The sequence below is a fragment of the Periophthalmus magnuspinnatus genome, chromosome 24 (assembly GCF_009829125.3).
Source record: "Periophthalmus magnuspinnatus isolate fPerMag1 chromosome 24, fPerMag1.2.pri, whole genome shotgun sequence".
Taxonomy (NCBI): domain Eukaryota; kingdom Metazoa; phylum Chordata; class Actinopteri; order Gobiiformes; family Gobiidae; genus Periophthalmus; species Periophthalmus magnuspinnatus.
This window is the reverse complement of record NC_047149.1, coordinates 14,406,783-14,424,051: the sequence shown is the minus strand read 5'-3', so window position 1 is coordinate 14,424,051 and position 17,269 is coordinate 14,406,783. Positions and strand designations below refer to the sequence as shown.

Genomic DNA, 17,269 nt, shown 5'->3' with positions numbered 1-17,269 from the left:
ATGGTCCTCAATCCTCCTGATGAATTGACCCTTATGATTTTATTCATAACAATTCACAAAATAAAAAAAAAAAAATAAGGCCCTATTAACCTATTAACATGTAAAATCTTTTTAAAGGTACCTCTGCTCTGTCAATGTTGTGTTAAAAGCATCTATTTGAATGACCAGCTGTGTGTTCCCCAGTCTGTGGCCCCTGCTTCCAACATGTTTCAACATATGGCTGTCCATCAGAAGTATGTTAAAATATGCTTACAGTGTTAAATGCTTTGGTTGACATTCAAGTATCATAAAAGTAGTTTTCTCTGTTCTTTTTTATTCGAAAAAATCATATGGGTATTCAAGACAGGCTAGAGATAATTGCATCATATTGCCTATACATTCAAAACAGATGCTTTAATTTTGCATATGTATAGATAAAAATTATATGATTCCCTATTAATTGACAAGATGTAGCAAATACGAAATGGTAAACAAAGTTAAACATTTTTTCTTTGTGTGTCTTCCAAAGCCAGAAACTTGTTGAGTTTGAATTCAAAGTCTATGGGTTGTGCACTCAGAGGCTTGTAATCGCCTCGCATGGTTGAAATCAGATAGGGAATAAGAGCACAATCCTCTTCAAACAAAGCCAACTTCTTCTTGTACTTCTGACGAACATAGTCTGTGCTCTTAGGGTTGAACGCTACAACACACAAAAAGAAGCATGTTTTAAGGTTCAAGGTTGTTTTAATCAGTTCAACAGCCTTATTTTGTTTACCTTTCAGATAGTAGGCCACATATAGGAGAGAAGATGTTTGTACACTAAGAAATGGATACTTCGGTTTAAGACACCCTACAGCAGTCACAGCCTTGATGACTGATACAGCAACCCCCTGCAAGTGTTACAAAAACATTTCTATTAAAATGGTCTACACATGATAGGGACCTTTATATGCTAGGGACAAATTACCTGTTCCAAATAGCCTAAATTTGGAATGGAGCTAAGGGGTACAGGTTCACAGAGAGGAGGAATTTTCTCAGGAAGCCTCTGGTCCCAGTACATTTCAGGAGTCCTTCAGTCAAAATAGGATAATGTCAATTCCAGTAACAAACATATAAAATATAAAGATTACAGAAATAGTCACCTTAAAAACTTTGCCCGTTTCTGCTCAGTCTCAAAGACATAGATCCGTTCACGATATTCAACAGCATATTCCATGTTTCCACGAGCTAAAGCTTCATACCTGTAAATGTTTATACAGTGTAAAGAAAATTTTATGTTTTAAATGACGATGAAATAGTACCTTTGCTTTCCATCACGATAGGTGACAGGACAGAAACCCCTCAACTCTACTTGTTGTGGGAACTTGTTTTTCACTTGTATCCCATTAAGTTTTTTTGGCAGAAGGTGTGGAGGTGGGAGTGTGTGAGGACTGTCCGCAGCTGCAAACTGCTCTGGGGTTTCTAAGAACAACTTAGGAAACAAAAAATAGAATCAAGACATAGTTATTTTTGTCAATGTTTATCTTTTTAACAGTTAACTGGGGACACTAACTTCCAAATGCTTTTCTCCACACATGATGTAGTAGTAACCCCTGTATTCAGCAGCATCATGAGTCAAATCTGGAGTTTCAGAGCACTCCACTAGGTGGCTCTCTAGGACCAGACAGACAGGACAGTAATATCCAAATCTCCCGATCTGATACTGCAGCTCCTTTGGGGTAATGCACATCCTATTTATGCTGGCGGCTTTCCCTGGAAAGTAAAACATATGAAAAATGGAAAGTAAAACATATGTCACTGAAAGTAAAAAAATTACCTCAGATTTGAGCCTTACCACTGTGTGTCCTTTGCAGGTAGTTGTGAATATTTTTCACACATTTGCTAACTTCCTTTAAAATGTTTTTCCAGATCCACCACTTGCTCTTCATCCCATCCAGTTGTATCCAGTTTTTGCATTGTTGCTGGAAGTATTGTCTAACAAACTTAGCTTCTTGTTTGAAACAGGAGTTACGGATGTGGAGGATTTCGGCACTGTTGTGCATCACATATGGTTTAGGCTTCATCTTGTCTGTTAGGCCTCTTTTCAAAACTTCTAATGTGTCTAACTTAAGCTCTGCAACAACCATAGGAATGATGTTCCGAGATGCCATAAACTGTGCTTGCTTAATGGTCACTGGGAATCCATCCAAGACATACCTACAAACATGATATAACTGTATAGTATGATGGTCTCACTAAATACATTTGTGAGGATCAAAGTATATTCTTACCCCTGAGCATTGTAAACTGAGCACATTAGCACAATTTCTAAAGCTTGAATGGCCAGTTCATCAGGTACAACCTGGCCCTGGTTGAGATGATTTTTTATCTGAACACCAAGGTCTGTGTGTTCATGTGTCTCCAGCATCATGCGAAGGGCACAGCCAATTGAAAGTCTAGCCAAACCATATTTTTTGGCAAACATCTCTGCAACTGATAAAACAAATGACAAAAGGATAAGGATATGCAAGCATTTGATGAATAAACACTTCAGAACGTACCTGTAGTTTTACCGGATTTTGGAGGGCCAATGACAGCTAATCTAATGGGAAGAGATGGGGTGGGCTTGGGCTGGTGTATATATTTCAAAGGGTTCAGCATAAATGTGCTGCGGTTCTCTTTAGATTCAAAGAAGTAGATAAAATGGTTGAAGATCAATGGATATGAATGATCAAAAGGCCATAATTGTGGATGTATTATGTCTCTTTCATTATATAGCTGCAGAAAAAAATATAATTGTAAATGCATAGTTTAGTTTAGTTTTTTTTATTTATCTTATATATTTTAATATCCAACACTCACCTGAACTGGATCCCAAAAGCCAAAAGCACTGTAATATTTGTAGGAGGAGGACAGCAGTTTATGGGCTTGGGGACATGTAATTGGTTGGCATTTTTGAAAGAGCGACTCTCTATTGGTTAGAAGTGGCTGTACATTGTTGAGTAGCTGATGCCTCACTCTTTTGGGCTTGCTGCTTGCATTAATGGAAATTGTTGGTATATTTTGCTCACTTAACAGGTCCTGTCGTAGTAAAAAAAAATAACTATTAGAATCAAAATATTAAAGTTATATTAAACGCAGGTTAATATTGACTGTGCTGTACCATCATAACACTAATGCTATTTTCATCTTTTGCAAATCGTTTGGCTATGTCCATCTGCAGGCGTTCAGTGGCCACTTCCTCTGTCTCTTCATTGTCCAAGTCATCACCATGCTCCTCTGGGGGGAACTCCTCCTCCAGCATAGCCTCAATATCTTCCTCTAGGTTCTTTTCGTCTTCATCCTCGTCTTCATCATCATCCTCATTATGACCTTTCACCTGCAGACCAGTGTCAATGAGGGCAGGTTTTCATAAAATAGGTTTCATCAATATGAACTGTACCTTTGTATTAGCCAGCATCTCTGCCATTAATTCAGCCCTTCTTGCAGCAATTCTTTCCTCCTGTGTGTACACAATACACATACACACACACACACACCCCCACACACACATACACCCCCCCCCACACACACACATCCACGCACCCCCCACACACACCCCACACCCACACCCACACACACACACACCCCCACACACACCCATATATATATATATATATATATATATATATATATATATATATATATATATATATATATATATATATATATATATATATATATATATATACATAAAATCATAAAATTACCAAAATCTTTAACAATTAATTTTGAAAAACATACCCGATTTTTTTGACGAAGTTCCTGCAGTAGATTTACTTGAGCTTGCCGATGGCTGCATTGCTCCCGCCAATTCTCAAGATATTTTGGCAACAGACGAACTTGTATCTCGCCGACATCCACCGCCAATGCGACCACGACATCAGGAAAGAGCTGCTGATGTGCAAGGTAATCCACCTCTTCAGTATTAGAAGGAAAACCCTCTAAAATAAACCCTGTAGACCTATGTCATATATGACAATAGATGGGAAAAGAAGTAACTTGATTTTATTCCAAGCATGCAAAGTAAAAAGAAAAAATATATGACACAACAGTATAACAGCTGATACTTACATGTATGGCTCCTGTTTCCAATAAGGGATGAGGACCGTGTCCAGTATATCTAGACCAAGTGGTTCTCCATCAGACAGGTAAGCTACAATTTGCTTTTCATCATCTGTCAATTCCACTTCCTCCTGTTCAAATCAATAAGAAACAGAATATATAACCTGTCTTTGTTGTAAAATATTATATATAGAGAGGTGTATGAGCAATTGCCTCTTGTATGTGGTGAGCGTCCACTTCACTATCCACCTCTCCCCTGGCTTCTTTGATCAGAGCATCCAAATCTTCAGCTGGGTCTTCAGAAGTGTCCGCTTCATCAGAGTAGGTCACTGCCTTTTTGGTCTTTTCCATGATGAGCATTTGCAGTATCTCCCTAAATTCAATATAAAATAGGCCAAGCTGCTGGGCCAACCATTTCCCATTAGTGGTTTTTCCTGATCCTCGAGGACCAATCATGAGGACCCTTAAAGCTGGAGGCTAAACAGAAAAATATGTATACTGTACATAAATACTATGTTAAAATGTAATATGATTGACGTGATCCTCTGTTATTATTACCTTCAGCGGATCAGTCTGTGCCACATACTGCTTAGAATTTTCAATGAAAAGGTCCCTAGCCTCAGGACTGGAAAAGTAGTAGATTCTCTCCTTGAATTTTGCTGCATTTTCATCATTACCGGGGATAAGGACATTGTTGTTTTTCAAAGCCACAGGACAAAAGTGATAAGTGTCACCAAATAATCTTGTGACTGAAATCTTCTCCTGAAAAATTGGAAATGAATGTTATAAAAACATATTAATGGCAACAACCCACAACATCACTACAATCAATATCAAGTAAAACCATACATTATATGTATGTGGGGTAAATTAATTCAAGTATGTTCACATATAGTAATACACAGAATCTTATTTGTTGATTATGCCTATTGAGGAACAGGAGTCAGATCAAATACCTTTACCAAAATTAAAATCATAGTATCAATAAAAATATTACACATTTGTGGCACATGAATGCTCACAAATACAAAACAACTTACATCACCCTCATCCTCTGCCTCCTCATCATCGTCACCTTCCTCTTCTCTCTGCAACTCGGCCATGTCCTCTGCCTCTTCTTCCAGATCTGCCCCTGTCAGCTCACTGGCCACATATTTGAAGGGTTCTGATAGAAGACATGACAAATTTGTATTGTTGTTTAGCCATAAACACGTATTTGTTTATTTGTTAATAACACACATTTGTTTAAAGATAAAACATTTAACTAACTTTCCATCTCAGAGACCACCTCCTCAAGTAGATGTTCAGGTTTCTTTCCGCTTAACTCCAGAATTGAGTAGGTGACATTTGAAAAAACCTGCATTTGATCCCACTCATGCATAAATTGCTGAAGATACTTTTTGTGCACATTCATCTCAGGGCCATCTGGATAACCAAGCTCCCAGTGATCAGGGAGGTCAACTGGAGAAACACACACAAGGCTTCAAAAAACACTGAAATACATGATAAAGAGTTAACTTTAGTCATCTTTACTTTCTTTTGTTTCTGATGGAATAGAGGTCTAGAAAGCATATAGTCAATAGCAAGGTTATAAGGTATAATCATAAATAATTATTATAATTTAAAATGTACCATGCTGGTGCTGCTCTGTTCTCTCCATAGTTTCAGAACTGTCAACAATGGGCTGCTGAGAGATTTCTGAGAAGGCACGATTTACAATCAACAAAAAACAAAAATACTAACACTAAACTATGCTAAGTAACTAAATTCACACCTTCATCCAGTATTTCTTGAGGCACTGAGCTTTCTGACAGATCAAGTTTTTCTAATAAATAAATAAATGAACCAACATCATAAACCCTTTAATACATAAACAACTAAATGACATACTGCGCAACTCACCTTCTGCTTTTGCATGGGCCACAAAATGGTCATACTCCAGTTGGTCAGGCACCTCTTTAAAATGTAAAAAAAAACCCAAAACATTACACCTTGTGTTAATTTCCAAGGAATTAAGCAATTAAATATCACACCTTCTTCTTCAATGATTTCTGAAAGTGTGTCTTGGCCTGCTTCAGATTGCTTCAGCAGTTCTGTATAAGAAATACCATATCATTATCAGTAGCTGTTTATGCGTTTACATAACAAAACACACATCATACACCACAAATTATCATACCTTTTTGCTGGTCATTTACTTCTTGTGGTTCAGAGCTGTCTATGTCTGCCATCACTGGATTTTCTATACAAAGGATGCAAAAGTCATCAATAGAAAAATATTAAAATATTAAAACATGACTACAACATACCCTGAGTTTCTTCTGTCTTATCAACAGACAATATTTCTGCAACATTGGCTTTTTCCTCTTCCTCTATTTTTAGTCTTCTAAAATGGAGAACATCAACAGTAAAGGTAAATAAAATAGAAACATATATTTAAAAAATACTCACAACGCCTCTTTTTCCTTCTCCAGATGTTCTTTCTGTAGTCTAGTCTTTATAGCTTCATCCACACTGTCCTTATTCTTCTCATATAGTCTTTTCAGTACTATGCAATACAACAATTACAGTTTTAATAAGAGATACTGCAGCTTAAAACATCCTATGAGGCAGAGTTACATACACAGGTTTTCTTCACCGTCTTCAAGACAAAACAGGACATCAGGCAAGATTCCAGCCTGATGTAGGGCCTCCATTTCTAAGACATTTCTAGGAAAGTTGTCCAGTACCCAACCACTCGGAACATCTGCACCAGTGTTCATTTGTTCTATCTGAAAACAAAAAATGTATTAGCAGCCTTTTCAATTTTATTTGTAAGTGCCCCACACACACACACATACACATACATACCTCCCTTATATGTTTCGCCAGTACTAGTATGTACTTGTCAAGTTGTGATAAAGTGACCTGTTTGGCTTCTTCAAGAGCTGCATGCACCAATGCCTGTACTTCTGGGTGATCATCTGTTACTGAAAATATAGCAGCACCTCAGCATAATATTTATTGCACACCAATCATGCATACAAATCCATATGTAGTAATAAGAGTTTGGCTATTGTTTTACTGTATACTCTTGCCTATGCCCTAAGTTTTTGATGCATAGATTACTTATGTAGTAGTACCTTGAATATGTTGGGCTTCATTTGTATGACAAAAACACAATCAGTATAGTCAACTACAGTTATAATAATTTTGGGCAAAATCTTTATTTAAAAACATAGATTACACTTGCCTGTACCTTCCCCATCATCTGAAGATAGCATGGCCTGTATTTTTTCAATAGCTGAAGCTGTATTCTCCTGTTTGATTCTCTCCAGTCTCTCTTGTTCCGTTTGTTGGAGCGATGTTTGAACTAATATGTCCACATCTAACACATGTGCATTGTAATGTTGGGCCACAAGATTACACAGTGTGCTCTTCCCTGACAGAGAAGGGCCGATGATGCAAACTCGGCACGGAGGTCTTGGCATTGGAGGAACTAAATATCTTCTGGGATTTACAATAAACTTCTCGTAGGCCTCTGCATTGGAAAGGATGTACATTTTGTCCTGAAAACTGCACAATAAACGTTTCAGTTAATTTTAAACAGATCAATTTTCTCTTTGAAATATAATTTTAATACATGAAGCCGAAATATTACTGCTGTATAATGAGCCATGCATGACTCGATGACTCCTTGGTTCACATATATTTCATAATTTAAGTTTGATTTTTCTTATTTATTTTTATGGTACACTAATAAATTCCTATCTTATGGCTAAAAAGGATCAAAATTTTTATTATAGACTGCACAATGGCACTTACCCCACACAAAAATCAGGTATGCCAGGGACAATCTTGCCCTCTTTAAGAGCTACAGGACAGGTTCCTCCCCAGCGACTCCTTCTCCATCTGAAACCTGGGGCCACAACATTGGAGGATGACATCATTCTCATAAGGTCTTCCTGTGTGTGAAACATAACATTTACAGGATACAGTTTATAAAAAGTTCATTTGATTAAATTGAATCAAACCATATCAGTGTCCTCTGGCAGATTGTCATCATCATTGCTGAGAAGAACAGGGAGTGATGCATGGTGAATGGCCATACCTCCAAGTCGAGACATTACATACTAGAAAATAGACAATTTTCAGAAATGCATTTAGTTTTCTTCTTTTGTTGTAATTTGCATTACAATATGTAATATTGTAATGCAAAGATATAATTTATGGAGACATGGAAGAGATATAGTTGTGTCTTCATTTGGATAAAAAATTGATTATGTGATAGGTTTCTTACCAAGTGCAGATCATTGGGTTTGTCATTTCCATCCAGCTCCATCAGGTTTACAGGATTGTGCTGAGTGATGTAGTCCTGACAGGGTTAAGTTATTTTAGTGCAGCTTTATTAAAATAAATAAAGCTATAGATATTTATTTGTGATTGTTGTGTACCTCTAAAGGTTTGAGCATAATTTCTTTGTAGGTGTTAATTCTATCTTCCATGTTGTCTTTTAGGTATTCTGGTCTCCACACCATCTGATCGATCATCTCTTTTTTAATCTCTTCTTCCACCATCTAAACAAAAGAACCTGATTCAGGAATGAGTGAATTCAAGTTAAAGTGTTTGGGTTTTTTTTGGTGAGACCTCCTCTTCTTCCTCTTCCTCTTCAGTAGTGCTTTCTTTTTCCTTCTTTGAGGTGGAGACAACATCACGCATCCACTCACCCCTTTCGTAAAACTGGCCTGTCTCTGGGTACTGCCTCAGACCTGAAAGCCTCTCGGCCAAATCAGTGTCAGAACACTATTGAAAACAAGACAGATATATTAGAAATTTTATTTGAGACAGTACACAAACATAAATAATAGTGAAATAAAATGCAATAAAATGCAATAGGAGTCAGGAAACTTTACCTTAATGTTTATGATAAAATCAGGAGGTAATTTAAGGTTTTTTAATAACTCAATCTGTTCCTTAATCTTCAGACAGCGCTCAGACATAAAGGGCAAACAACTCAGAACATAACCTGTAACATTAAATGATCAGTAAAACATAAATACAAAATATTGATAATAATCAAAATAACACATTGGCATCATCAAGTGAGACTGGTTGATTTGATTTACCATAGTGCTCTACTTCAGGTGAGTTCAGTTTTTCAAGAATTAGCTGGAGCACAATTTCTTCAGGTATACTTTGTCCATGATATAGGATTTTCAAGAGCTACAATAAATGTACCAAAAGTATTGTCAACATTAAAGACAAAGAAAAGACTTGAATAGAAAAAATAACCCATACCTCTAAACCTGGTTTTGTTTTATGTGTGATATGAGTTTTGAGGATATCAGTGTCTGAAATGGAAAAACACTTACAATTTACAATTTCAAAGATCTGAGTTAATGCAAAAGTATGATATAATATATTAACTAACCATCTACCAGGATGCATTTCCAGGAATCTGCAATTTTCCTTGCCAAAGTTGATTTGCCAACACCCTGACAAACAGATGTATTTACATTAAACATATAATAAATAGTTGTCCCCAAAGTTAATTACACATGACATGTGTAGCAGACTGGGCTAGAGAATGGGAAGTTTACTTACTGGTCTACCCACTATGAGGAAGCAAGGTGGTTTAGCAAGTAGATTTTCTCTTTCTGCTTCATCTTCAATAGAAATATCTGCCAGGGTGTCTAGAATACAAACATACACAGTTGCCAATACCTTTTACAAATAAGGAAGCAATTATATTATTAATAATCGATGTTTAAGTGTCAAACACATAGACTGTATAATAGAAGTATATATATGAATAATAGAACTACTATTATTCTATTCTACTTAGTAATATTATAAGTGTATGATTTAACAATTGGTCATTTAAAATTGTTAATTAGCTAGCGAGTTAATATGACTTACCGCGTTCGGGCATGTTTAAGGACAGGATATAAAATAATGAAACCTATAGTTTTGTTAATAGTTATAGTTATTTTTTGCTACGGTTAGTGGACGCTCCTTCTAACAACACTTGACCCATTTTGCCGAGTTGAAGAAACATGGTAACCATGACAACACGCAAACTTTAGCAACAATATTTTTGTTTTGTGTATTTATGTTTGTTTGTTTGTTTGTTTATTTGTGTGTGCGTGTGTATGTTTTTGTTTTGCATATTTTACTACAAGCACTTAGCTAACGTACATCTAGTGAATTTCCATAAAATTTTAGATGCTTTTTGACTGTGTGAGCCACCGTAGCCACCGTACATTACTCCGCTGTCAGTGGATTGTCACCTGACCACCACAACAAACCAAAAAACGCTTATATCGGGGTCTATGCTTGCCTGAAAATAATGCTTCTGCAACAATTAAATACCCCAGATTAATAATTTATATTACGTTGAGTTGTACACAAATGAAGACGAGCACATCAACACGGGTTGATAGATAAAACGAGTAAGTAAGTCGATAAACTAGCATGATGGCTAGGTCATGTGATGTGGAAGATTTCTTTCCTGTTTAATATAATTCATGTCTCTGTTATAGCTCTTATTTTCTTCTTGTCGTCGTTAGGCTACCGGCATAAAAGCAGCAAAATGCCTCAGTCAGCGGCCATCATCAGTGGTATTCAACGAATGGTTCTGTATGAAACAAGAGCAGTGAGTCTGTCTATCATAATCATGTGATCTCATTGTATGGGGATATCTCTGCTGCTATATTTACCTTTAGTAAACACTATGTATTATGCACTACTATGTTTATTTATGCACTTGTGCACAAATAAACCCATATGATAAGGTAATATTAGAGCTTTTTTGATCATTTTCAATAAAAAATCACTAGATGGTACTATAACAAAGATTTCTAAACTTCTGCACAAACGCTGAAATTATACTGGGACAACGAGAGCATAAAAAAGCACATCCTCCCGTCTCCTAGGCATATGGATAACTTTAAAGGAATTTTAGAAAAGGACATAATTCCTCCAATTCTCATCTGGTATGATGTGCTTGAATAGGCTCGTGTTCTAGAATATGAGATCATTTCAGATGTAGGGCGCAATTGTGAAAAAATCTATTCACTTCTGTTTATTTATACTGACGGAGGACACGGTTAAGAGCAAATTCCACCAGAGATTTCTGATCTGTCCTCCAGCTCTGTTTTAAACTATAGTTGTTGTTATTGTTGAATGTTGTGATGTGAATCCAACATACTGCACTGTAAAATAAGGCTGCAATGTTTATCTCACTTATATCTACTGACAAATTGCAAATACATAGTACATAACATAATTCATATTTTTTCTCTCTTCTCTGCAATATCAAAATATCTCATCTTATTAAAAGCTGTAAACCAGAATCTCGCTATTGATACGCAAATTGCAAATCAAATTGCAATGCGTGTCAGAAAAAAATACAATTAGACATTTGTCCTAAATAGTACAGTCCTATTATAGAATGTGACGGAAGACTTTTACACCGTTTGCCTGGCTTCAGCAAGTATGTTTATGTCCCTTACATTTCTTAAGGTTGGTTGGGTTCCTTTGTTTTTGGGGAACTATATAATTTCTTTAGGTTTTCAGTAAAATAATATGTGAATCTCAATTTCTAAGCACAGAGGCCAAAGTAGAGCCAGTTGAAGCAAGATAAACATAAAACATCAAATGCATTCAGAAAAACTAAAAGTGTACAGTGTCCTGTACAAATAGCCTTTATATTTTGTTCTACCTAACAGCCAGAAAACTTGGTAGACAGTGGAAAATGGGAACATCCTGTATTCCTGTTCTAAACCATGTTGTTCTGTTCTACGCAACTTCTTCTTTTGTGTTGTACTGCTTGCTCTTTTTAAAAATAATAGTGGGAGGAACATCATTTATTTTATTGAATATTTCAGAGGTATTTTCTGGTGGGAAGCAATCAAGCGCAGACAAGGCACCGAGTCTTGAAAATAGACCGTACTGAACCCAAAGACCTGGTCATAATTGATGATAAGGTAAGACTGGAGTTTCCATCAGAGCTGCTACAGTGCTAATGTATATTCTTATGTAATACACTAGAGAAATGCCCAGAATAAATTGTATAGTCAGTTACTCTAACTACCCCAAGAGTACTGCTGATCACATTTACATGCTATTTTGCTTTGGTACTCATTACCAAGATCTATGAGTTTCAGTTTAGCGAACTGATTGGAGTTGAAGGTGATATTATATTTGTGATTTAAAAATTAATCATATTTTTAAAATCTCTTATTTAGCATGTTTATAACCAGCAAGAGGTACGCGAGTTGCTGGGAAGGCTGGACCTGGGGAATCGCACTAAGATCTCACAGAAGGGTTCTTCAGGCCTATCCAGGGCTGTATCTGCATATGGTATTGTAGGTGAGCATAATCTTAATTCCTCCTTAGTATTTGGTAAAATAATTTTTATGTGTTGCTTGAATTTATTTACAATCAGTGCTTCTGCAAATTTGTTTTTGGACATTTTGCTAGTTGATTTTTTTATCTTAAAAAAAAAATCAAGTTGCAATATTTCATTCTTACTTTTAGAATAAAATGACATGGCCTTAGATACGATTCAAATGGGACGGTCGCATTGACACAGACATTTTGATGTGAGTTTGTCTGCGTAAATTAAGAAAATCACATTTTCCAGGTGCTCAGTGCCTCCGACATTCACAAACAGCTATTAACGATGTCAATGGGTCATATATTCCTCAAGAGTGCAGTCTGCTCTGAGAGCACGATTCTAACTGATAGCTCTTATATCACACCTTGTAATGATTGCCATTATCTTAAGTATATTCTTATCCACCTTCATGCGCACTAGCTCAGACTTTGTCAGGCTGACCCCTTCTCTGACAGGAAGAACTTTTTTATCAATGGATGACGCTGTTTGGAAGCAACATGAATATAATTGGATCATAAATGGAGTTTGAACATTGTTTATCCTTCAGTCTAGACGCCCTATACTATGTTCATACCCTGGTCATCTACACATTTGTACACATTTATTGTCATCACTTTCTTATTTCTCTTTTTTTATTTATCTTCACAGGCTTTGTGAGATTCCTTGAGGGCCATTATATTGTATTGATTACAAAGCGCAGAAAGATGGCTGACATTGGTGGCCACTCTATTTACAAAATTGAAGACACCAGCATGATCTATATTCCCAATGACTCGGTCAGGGTCACCCATCCTGATGAAGCAAGGTGCTGCAAACTTCCTCACAACTTGCCTTATCTTACCTAGATGTTATACATGTTTTCAAACCCCATCACTCACTCCAGTCACAGTAATATGGCTGGTATACCGTATATATATATATATATATATATATATATATATATATATATATATATATATATATATATATATATATATATATATATATATATATATGTGTATATATGTGTATATATGTGTATATATATATATGTGTATGTGTATATATATTATATGTGTATATATATATGTGTATATATATATATGTGTATATATATATATGTGTATATATATATATGTGTATATATATATATATGTGTAGATACTATATATAATATATACACATATATATATATACACATATATATATATACACATATTAATATATGTTATATACTACTATATATATATATACCCATATATATTATATAACTATATATGTATAATATACACTAGTGATATATATATATACACATACACATATATATATACATATATACACATATATAATATATATATATATATATATATATATATATATATATATATATATATATATATATATATATATAATATATATATATATATATACGGTATACCAGCCATATTACTGTGACTGGACTGTGAGTGATGGGGTTTGAAAACATGTATAACATCTAGGTAAGATAAGGCAAGTTGTGAGGAAGTTTGCAGCACCTTGCTTCATCAGGATGGGGTGACCCCTGACCGAAGTCATTGGGAATATAGATCATGCTGGTGTCTTCAATTTTGTAAATAGAGTGGCCACCAATGTCAGCCATCTTTCTGCGCTTTGTAATCAATACAATATAATGGCCCTCAAGGAATCTCAACAAAGCCTGTGAGATAAATAAAAAAAGAGAAATAAGAAAAGTGATGACAATAAATGTGTACAAATGTGTAGAGACCAGGGTATGAACATAGTATAGGGCGTCTAGACTGAAGGATAAACAATGTTCAACTCCATTTATGATCCAATTTATATTCATGTTTGCTTCCAAACAGCGTCATCCATTGATAAAAAAGTTCTTCCTGTCAGAGAAGGGGTCAGCCTGACAAAGTCTGAGCTATGTGCGCATGAAGGTGGATAAGAATATACTTAAGATAATGGCAATCATTACAAGGTGTGATATAAGAGCTATCAGTTAGAATCGTGCTCTCAGAGCAGACTGCACTCTTGAGGAATATATGACCCATGACATCGTTAATAGCTGTTTGTGAATGTCGGAGGCACTGAGCACCTGGAAAATGTGATTTTCTTAATTTACGCAGACAAACTCACATCAAAATGCTGTGTCAATGCGACCGTCCCATTTGAATCGTATCTAAGGCCATGTCATTTTATTCTAAAAGTAAGAATGAAATATTGCAACTTGATTTTTTTTTTTAAGATAAAAAATCAACTAGCAAAATGTCCAAAACAAATTTGCAGAAGCACTGATTGTAAATAAATTCAAGCAACACATAAAAATTATTTTACCAAATACTAAGGAGGAATTAAGATTATGCTCACCTACAATACCATATGCAGATACAGCCCTGGATAGGCCTGAAGAACCCTTCTGTGAGATCTTAGTGCGATTCCCCAGGTCCAGCCTTCCCAGCAACTCGCGTACCTCTTGCTGGTTATAAACATGCTAAATAAGAGATTTAAAAATATGATTAATTTTTAAATCACAAATATAATATCACCTTCACTCCAATCAGTTCGCTAAACTGAAACTCATAGATCTTGGTAATGAGTACAAAGCAAAATAGCATGTAAATGTGATCAGCAGTACTCTTGGGGTAGTTAGAGTAACTGACTATACAATTTATTCTGGGCATTTCTCTAGTGTATTACATAAGAATATACATTAGCACTGTAGCAGCTCTGATGGAAACTCCAGTCTTACCTTATCATCAATTATGACCAGGTCTTGGGGTTCAGTACGGTCTATTTTCAAGACTCGGTGCCTTGTCTGCGCTTGATTGCTTCCCACCAGAAAATACCTCTGAAATATTCAATAAAATAAATGATGTTCCTCCCACTATTATTTTTAAAAAGAGCAAGCAGTACAACACAAAAGAAGAAGTTGCGTAGAACAGAACAACATGGTTAGAAACAGGAATACAGGATGTTCCCATTTTCCACTGTCTACCAAGTTTTCTGGCTGTTAGGTAGAACAAAATATAAAGGCTATTTGTACAGGACACTGTACACTTTTAGTTTTTCTGAATGCATTTGATGTTTTATGTTTATCTTGCTTCAACTGGCTCTACTTTGGCCTCTGTGCTTAGAAATTGAGATTCACATATTATTTTACTGAAAACCTAAAGAAATTATATAGTTCCCCAAAAACAAAGGAACCCAACCACCTTAAGAAATGTAAGGGACATAAACATACTTGCTGAAGCCAGGCAAACGGTGTAAAAGTCTTCCGTCACATTCTATAATAGGACTGTACTATTTAGGACAAATGTCTAATGTATTTTTTTTCTGACACGCATTGCAATTTGATTTGCAATTTGCGTATCAATAGCGAGATTCTGGTTTACAGCTTTTAATAAGATGAGATATTTTGATATTGCAGAGAAGAGAGAAAAAATATGAATTATGTTATGTACTATGTATTTGCAATTTGTCAGTAGATATAAGTGAGATAAACATTGCAGCCTTATTTTACAGTGCAGTATGTTGGATTCACATCACAACATTCAACAATAACAACAACTATAGTTTAAAACAGAGCTGGAGGACAGATCAGAAATCTCTGGTGGAATTTGCTCTTAACCGTGTCCTCCGTCAGTATAAATAAACAGAAGTGAATAGATTTTTTCACAATTGCGCCCTACATCTGAAATGATCTCATATTCTAGAACACGAGCCTATTCAAGCACATCATACCAGATGAGAATTGGAGGAATTATGTCCTTTTCTAAAATTCCTTTAAAGTTATCCATATGCCTAGGAGACGGGAGGATGTGCTTTTTTATGCTCTCGTTGTCCCAGTATAATTTCAGCGTTTGTGCAGAAGTTTAGAAATCTTTGTTATAGTACCATCTAGTGATTTTTATTGAAAATGATCAAAAAAGCTCTAATATTACCTTATCATATGGGTTTATTTGTGCACAAGTGCATAAATAAACATAGTAGTGCATAATACATAGTGTTTACTAAAGGTAAATATAGCAGCAGAGATATCCCCATACAATGAGATCACATGATTATGATAGACAGGACTCACTGCTCTTGTTTCATACAGAACCATTCGTTGAATACCACTGATGATGGCCGCTGACTGAGGCATTTGCTGCTTTTATGCCGGTAGCCTAACGACGACAAGAAGAAAATAAGAGCTATAACAGAGACATGAATTATATTAAACAGGAAAGAAATCTTCCACATCACATGACCTAGCCATCATGCTAGTTTATCGACTTACTTACTCGTTTTATCTATCAACCCGTGTTGATGTGCTCGTCTTCATTTGTGTACAACTCAACGTAATATAAATTATTAATCTGGGGTATTTAATTGTTGCAGAAGCATTATTTTCAGGCAAGCATAGACCCCGATATAAGCGTTTTTTGGTTTGTTGTGGTGGTCAGGTGACAATCCACTGACAGCGGAGTAATGTACGGTGGCTACGGTGGCTCACACAGTCAAAAAGCATCTAAAATTTTATGGAAATTCACTAGATGTACGTTAGCTAAGTGCTTGTAGTAAAATATGCAAACAAAAACATACACACGCACACACAAATAAACAAACAAACAAACAAACATAAATACACAAAACAAAAATATTGTTGCTAAAGTTTGCGTGTTGTCATGGTTACCATGTTTCTTCAACTCGGCAAAATGGGTCAAGTGTTGTTAGAAGGAGCGTCACTAACCGTAGCAAAAATAACTATAACTATTAACAAAACTATAGGTTTCATTATTTTATATCCTGTCCTTAAACATGCCCGAACGCGGTAAGTCATATTAACTCGCTAGCTAATTAACA

General features: G+C 35.6%; 2 protein-coding genes across 2 annotated transcripts in view; one reads left to right on the top strand and one right to left on the bottom strand.

Moving 5' to 3' along the window:
• Nucleotides 1–476: 476 nt before the first annotated feature.
• ak9 (adenylate kinase 9) lies at nucleotides 477–9,264 on the bottom strand. Its single transcript, XM_055232408.1, has 34 exons — nucleotides 9,168–9,264; nucleotides 8,955–9,067; nucleotides 8,689–8,844; nucleotides 8,496–8,618; nucleotides 8,342–8,416; nucleotides 8,076–8,174; nucleotides 7,867–8,006; nucleotides 7,289–7,617; nucleotides 6,913–7,031; nucleotides 6,686–6,833; nucleotides 6,514–6,610; nucleotides 6,372–6,448; nucleotides 6,242–6,304; nucleotides 6,096–6,155; nucleotides 5,965–6,018; nucleotides 5,695–5,760; nucleotides 5,332–5,523; nucleotides 5,103–5,227; nucleotides 4,621–4,824; nucleotides 4,300–4,539; nucleotides 4,072–4,193; nucleotides 3,742–3,961; nucleotides 3,401–3,460; nucleotides 3,122–3,337; nucleotides 2,821–3,039; nucleotides 2,520–2,736; nucleotides 2,250–2,451; nucleotides 1,814–2,175; nucleotides 1,532–1,731; nucleotides 1,281–1,450; nucleotides 1,122–1,220; nucleotides 947–1,049; nucleotides 755–869; nucleotides 477–679 (listed from the first exon to the last, which is right to left on the bottom strand). Exons 2-34 carry the CDS (start codon nucleotides 9,039–9,041, stop codon nucleotides 477–479), a joined length of 4,962 nt encoding a protein of 1,653 aa, XP_055088383.1. The 5' UTR covers nucleotides 9,042–9,067; nucleotides 9,168–9,264.
• Nucleotides 9,265–10,326: 1,062 nt separating this feature from the next.
• The window catches only part of fig4a (FIG4 phosphoinositide 5-phosphatase a), a 49,441-nt gene continuing 42,498 nt past the window's right edge, over nucleotides 10,327–17,269 (top strand). The window contains 5 exon segments of the mRNA XM_055232407.1: nucleotides 10,327–10,493; nucleotides 10,611–10,696; nucleotides 11,931–12,029; nucleotides 12,291–12,414; nucleotides 13,091–13,247. Coding sequence (XP_055088382.1) covers nucleotides 10,634–10,696; nucleotides 11,931–12,029; nucleotides 12,291–12,414; nucleotides 13,091–13,247 — 443 coding nt within the window. The 5' untranslated portion in view covers nucleotides 10,327–10,493; nucleotides 10,611–10,633.

What these genes read in the sequence shown, in the direction of transcription:
- ak9 (XM_055232408.1), bottom strand. Translation starts at nt 9,041, where the DNA reads ATGTCTGAGCGCTGTCTGAAGATTAAGGAACAGATTGAGTTATTAAAA. An exon ending in AGAAATCATTGAAGAAGAAG is followed by an intron (nt 6,019 to 6,095) that starts GTGTGATATTTA and finishes TACATTTTAAAG; the next exon opens with AGGTGCCTGACCAACTGGAG. An exon ending in AAAATCCGGTAAAACTACAG is followed by an intron (nt 2,452 to 2,519) that starts GTACGTTCTGAA and finishes TTGTTTTATCAG; the next exon opens with TTGCAGAGATGTTTGCCAAA.